We start from the raw sequence: 6000 nt of genomic DNA, 5'->3' as shown, positions 1-6000 counted from the left end.
ATAAACTGTAGACATGAGATTGTTCAGAAATGGCTATTCAGGAATAACATTATCTTGAGGATACACCTTGTTTATCTTCAGAGACGGGCAAACTGCAAGGCTACCCCATCTCCCCTTCTTCCAAGGGAAAGGAAAAAAAGAAGCTAGAGGAATGCTTTTTCTTTTCCTGCCATGCAGCATAGTAAGGCAGAAGTAATTAAAAGAACATACGGACAAATGAACGAAGTTGCCAAACCTGGCTGTTCAAACAGCATGGACTATCCAAATCCTGAGAGGTCTGCACAAAGGAGCAATTGCACAAAAGCTGTCTACTGAAGATTTTCAAAGTAGAAGAGCTTGGCAGAAAATCAGGTGGTTGTTTATGAGCCTGGCTTCCAAGTTCCTCCCTCAGCCCTCCCCCCTACATCCTGCTTGGCTTGGAAAGCCCCTTTCACAGGAGAGGCTGTCAGGAAGAGTCTATAAGCAGAGCTTTAGGCAATCCTGAGGGCCTACCTCAGGCTTAAAATAGATAAATGACCTGACACCATAGATGTCAGGAGCAGCAAGCTGTGGCGTTCAGTTTCTACTTTCCTACAGACAGATGGCAAAGTAAAGTCAAGAAAATCCTAGTGATACCAAAGTCCAAGGTGCCAGAAAGAGGTGTCTCCAAACTCTGTCTTGAGCAGCCTTTATTCTTACGTATCCACACGCCAGCCACACTTCTTCCATCTTTAGATCTTGGTGGTGCAGCGCCTATCTACAGTCAGGGTTGGTGGCTTGTTGTTGTTGCCTTTTTTTTTTTTTACCCAGCTAACAAAATGTAAATAAACTCTGATGCAAGGGTATTCAAATACCTCTTGCTGTGAAGAATAAGACTCCTCTCAGCTTTTAAAAAGACTTCTGGCCTTTTTCACATAAATCAACTCTGATGCAGAAGTATTCTCATGGGAGAAAAGACAAGGTATCTTTACATTAGTTCTGAAGAGTCTCAGAAGGAGCAATATGTTAAAAGTTCATTTATTTCCACTTAAAAACAATTTGAGTTCATGGAGCATAAGCCTCTTATAAAGATTTTTCTGGTTTTGATCTTGGCTCAAAACATTGGTATCTATTTTTCTAAGAAACATGATTTTGAAAAAGCGAATAGTTGTGAGGAATTTACCTTGCCCGGCTAGTGAATTTTGTTTCATGCACTAGAAATAAAGGCACAATATATATGAAATAGCATCTCCACTGTAGAGAAGTTAACCTTGAAACCAGACTAGCAGAGATTTCATTTTGTACATCAGGAATGGTTTAGCCCCGGGTCTATTTAAACCAAACTCTGAAGGTTTAAATCCCACTGTATTACAAAAGCATTACTCGCTCATAGTTAATTACATATTCCAGTTGGAGTCATGACCCTTTCTGCACTGAAAGCAGCAAAAGCAGCAAATAGGACAGCTCTGCAACATCACATTTTTGGCACCTGAATCCTGTACTTGGCATATCTGATCAAGATCAATTAATGTCAACATTAAGACCCTATTATGGAAACAAAATGCCTTCCCAACAGAGATACCAGCATTCTACAAGGGATACTCTGGAACACTTTAATTTTGCAAGTGGTGTCTCCAGCAAGCCAGCTCCACCTTCAATACTATTGATTGCTACCCAAACTTGTGTTTCCAAACTCCCCACATTATGGGTCATCTGTCCCGATCCTGGGCCATTCAGGGAACTGAGCTTCAGCAGAAAGCTGCAGGAGGAAAATAAATGATTTTTAACCTACGCCAGAAATTTTGTGTTCCAGTAGCTGCAGAACAAGGAAAAGCATTTTTAGGAACAAAGACCTGAAGAAATTATGGAGGTGGCTGTGCCCAAACCTTTGCAATTCAATGCACCAACACAAAATGCTGGAGGACTGTGTTCTCCATAGGCCCCGTCCTGCAAAGCTCTGGTCTCCGAGGTGAAGCTCAGCTCTCCTGATGATACTGTCAACACTCAGCAATAGGACAGATACCACAACTGTGAGGCGCTGTGAGTGGAGATGGAACTGCTTTATGTGCTTCGTTTCTGCCGTGCAGGGAAGCTGTTGAAAATTCCCAGATGATTGCAGAAAGCAGTTCACATACCCCTGGGCAAAGGGAGTGCTGAACCTGAACCCTGTTTTCACAGCCTGGATGGGAAAAAAAAACCCACCCTCACTCAACTCCCTATTTTGATGGTTTAATTCAATGCTGTGATCAGAACACATCAATCCACAAAGTATCTGGTTAAACTGTAATGCCCCTGGATCACAAATAAACCCCAGATCATATACAGGTTTTAGGTATGGTATTTCCTAGGAAAGCAGAAATATAATTTATTTATTTATTTATTTTCCCACCCCAAAATCAATTTATGCATAATAAGTGCCTGGGAGGGATGATCCTTCCTGGATTGCAGAGGGAATCAGCAGAAGCTTTAGAGCATGAGAGAAACACACAGTGGATCTGGTGCAAATTTATTTTTAATTTTGCTGCTGTTTACAGCAGCCTACTCCTCTTCTAAATACCACTCCCTCCTCTTTCTGGGCTGAGACACTGTTTGCTTATAGATGAAATTCCTGAGCCCAGAGTTAAAATAGAGGTCTACGTATGAATAAAACAACGAACGTGATTCTGGAAGGATTTATCGGTTTACGCAAAACTGAGAAGCAGCTGTGTTTTCTGGAGGGGCAGCAAGATTAATAATCATCGGTAGAACACTGTTTTGCTCTGCAAAATCCAGCCCTAATTGCTGCAGTGCATCAGAGTTTGGACGGCTAGTAGGCAAATACTCATATCTGCCTTATAGCCCTACAGCCTGGTTGGCAAAGACATGAAACAGCAGTTTGAATACTGTGTCAAATCATTAGGAAGTGTGACTTTGAGCTCTTGCCGTTCTGCAGCCAGAATGTTATATGTATGTTCCGATTTTGGCTTGTTACAGAACATTCTGTCAAAGGCATCAGGAAAAACTGAACTTGAACAATCTGGACAAAGCTTTTTTTTTTTCTTCTTTCCCTCTCCAAATCAGTGTCTGCTCTGCTCTTCAGAAATAGTTAAAGTGCCAACAGCAGACAGCTTGTTGAAGAATATCTGTGTATCCTGACTGAGATTACAGTGAGAATCTAAGAATTCTTCACGTTCTCTGGCCTCTCATTTTCTCTTCTGTGTGGAAATAAATGACAGAAGAGAAAAACTGGTGACTTTGGAAGTCTCTTTGAAAGAAAAAACGATTTAGCAACATCATTATTATAAACTGTAACACACTTATGAACAGCATGTAATATAAGCTTTTTAATAATATTTGACTTAATTACCCAGATTATTATCTCCTCAGTCTTTCTTGGTTATCACTGAACACCTTCATTTTACATTCTTAAATAAGTTACTGTGTAAATAAAGTATGTTCAGAGTTCTTGTATGTGGACAGTACTTACATTTAATTACAGATGATATGGATGTGTTTATAGGTGCAAAATACATTAAAATCGTCTACAGCAAATTAGCTCAACTAGTACTAACTAAATGTTTACAACAGCACCGACAGTAGCTCAGCTATTTATTTCAACATGCTTTTCAAAATGTACCTTGGAACACAGTAGAAAAGAAATTCAAAGAAATGCCAAAAGGAGGGAAGCACAGAAGATTAAAACTCCATAGCAGGATGGATCAATAAAATATTAAACTGCAGTTCTTAAATGTAGGTACTACACCAAGTAGTAGTCTGATTGGTCTTAAATGGTGTTAAAAGCCCTTGTTTTCTAAAGGAGACAGTAATAAACACTTTGCCTATTCAATCCAATCAAGATTTAGGCATCGGGCTATAAAAGCAAACATATCTGACACTTCTTCTATAACTTTAGCCGTTGGCTTTCCTGCTCCGTGCCCAGCCTTGGTGTCAACATGGATGAGAAGGGGATTGGTTTGTTTGCGGCTTCGGCCCACAATGTATTGCAGAGTAGCGATGAACTTCAGTGAATGCAGAGGGACCACGCGATCGTCGTGGTCTGCGGTGAGGAGCAGCGTAGAGGGATACTGGATGCCGTCTTCTTCTGGTAGTTTGACGTTATGAAGTGGGGAGTACCTGAGAAGAGCACACAGATCTTTACATATTTTTTTCCTCAAGACCCAAAAGAAGGTCTTCTGATATTGAAATAGTCACAGGGGCCTTTGCTGCCACTTGGAGCATTACAGTTCTCAATTGCATAAATCAGAATTGCACTACTGGTAGTGGCCACAGATCGCTGCCTCTCAAATGTGAAGCAAGTGCATTTACTTAATTTCAGAGAGTCACATGCATACATCTCGCAGAAAAGCCAAAAATATCAGAAATGGGCAACAGGGAAGCTACAGCAAAAGCTGTCAAGTCCATTGCAGCATCCATCCTGCTGGGAAACAGCGAAATAGGGACTTTTTCCCAGCATACATCTGCAGTCCAGGTCTGCGTGTGGATGGCTTCTTCCCATACACATCTGGAAACAGTCTCTGGTGGTAAGCCACAAGTGCTGTACATTCTTAAATTTTCTCCCTGCAATATTGAGGTCACCTTTGAACACACACACACACACACACACACACACACACACACACACACACACACACACACACACACACACACACACACGCACGCACACACACACACACACACACACACACATACTCTGAGGGAACACCAAGCAGGAAACTGAGATAACTGCTTTCCTGTTTTCCTGCTTTCAATAGGTGACCTTGATTCCTATTTTTTGAGCAATGAATAATCTGACTTTCAAGCTGTGTTTTCTTTGCAGGAGAATTTACACCTTGTAGTTGCTGTAACATAAAATAAATATGTATCTACATATCTCAACACAAAGTACTCTCTAGCATTAGAAATTAAACAGAATAATAAGTCACCAAGAATTCCTTCTAACCATTTCATACTTCATTTAGACAAAGCTACATCTAGGAAGAAGGTTACATTCCTTAAATCAAGAGTAGGATACTTTCCGCCCCCGCTATTTCATGACAGAAAATACAGAGGGAAATTTTGCTTTGTTTTTTAATGAATTTCCCACTTGGAGGTGTACCCATTAAGTCCAAATTATTTTTAAGAACACATGACAATATTGGAATGTCCAGCCTAACAGACTCCTGACTTCTTCATCTTCACCTAAGGAACACATAAGCGAATTTGCAGACTATGATTTATGTTGAAAAAAAGTTAATTATGGTCACTACATGCCACTCTATTTGCCTTATGTTTTTTTTGGATACCTGTAAAGGCAACATCTAAGCGATGTTACATATATATCCTCCCACATTTGATAAGCAATTGCCAGTTGTCGAAAAGGAGGTAAAGAAATATTTCAGGTATTGCCATATAAGATGTTTCTAAAATTCTGCATTGAGATTTTGTGAGTAAACGTGTGTAAGTAGGTACAGAGTGACTCCTTCCTACAGATGCATTTCTCATAATCACAGAATGAATTAAAAACTTCGCTTCTATTTTCCTCTTGAGTATATATGAATTCACAGATGTGCAAGCAAGTTTAAATGTCCAAAATAATGAAAATTATGTTGATATTTTTTAACAGTTAATATTTTATCTGTTATCTAAGATCTAATATATCTATTGATAAAAGATGAATTATGAAATTTGTTAATTGTTTTGCGCACTGTATTTGCAAAAAAGTGTTTGCCACTGAAAGCTTAAATTAGACAACTGGAGGTTTGAAACAATGTGATTACAATGGGCCCAACTGATCATCTAGTATTTGGACTTGACATTGATTTTTAATTATTCTTTTTTTTTAATAAATGCTTTAGATGAAGTTAGATCTCAGTGTACTTGTAGCACATGTACTTTTTAATATCTAGACACTCTATTAAATTTCAGACCAGCCAGATTGTTTAGTGTGTCTAAAGCATTCTCCTGGAACGTCAATCTTCATTACTAAAGGAACACAAATGCAATAACTGAAGACCAGGTTCCAGAAAACATATTTTAAAATTATTACACTCATTATTAGCCATA

General features: G+C 39.2%; 1 protein-coding gene across 1 annotated transcript in view; it reads right to left on the bottom strand.

Moving 5' to 3' along the window:
* Positions 1–980: 980 nt before the first annotated feature.
* PREP (prolyl endopeptidase) overlaps positions 981–6000 on the bottom strand; it is a 105126-nt gene continuing 100106 nt past the window's right edge. The window contains exon 15 of the mRNA XM_065834753.2: positions 981–4071. Within this exon, the coding sequence (XP_065690825.2) occupies positions 3777–4071 (295 nt within the window). The 3' untranslated portion in view covers positions 981–3776. The remainder of the gene's footprint in view (positions 4072–6000) is intronic.

This window comes from Patagioenas fasciata, chromosome 3, assembly GCF_037038585.1.
Source record: "Patagioenas fasciata isolate bPatFas1 chromosome 3, bPatFas1.hap1, whole genome shotgun sequence".
NCBI lineage: Eukaryota > Metazoa > Chordata > Aves > Columbiformes > Columbidae > Patagioenas > Patagioenas fasciata.
Note: the sequence above shows the minus strand (reverse complement) of the source record. Positions and strands in the feature narration are given on the sequence as shown.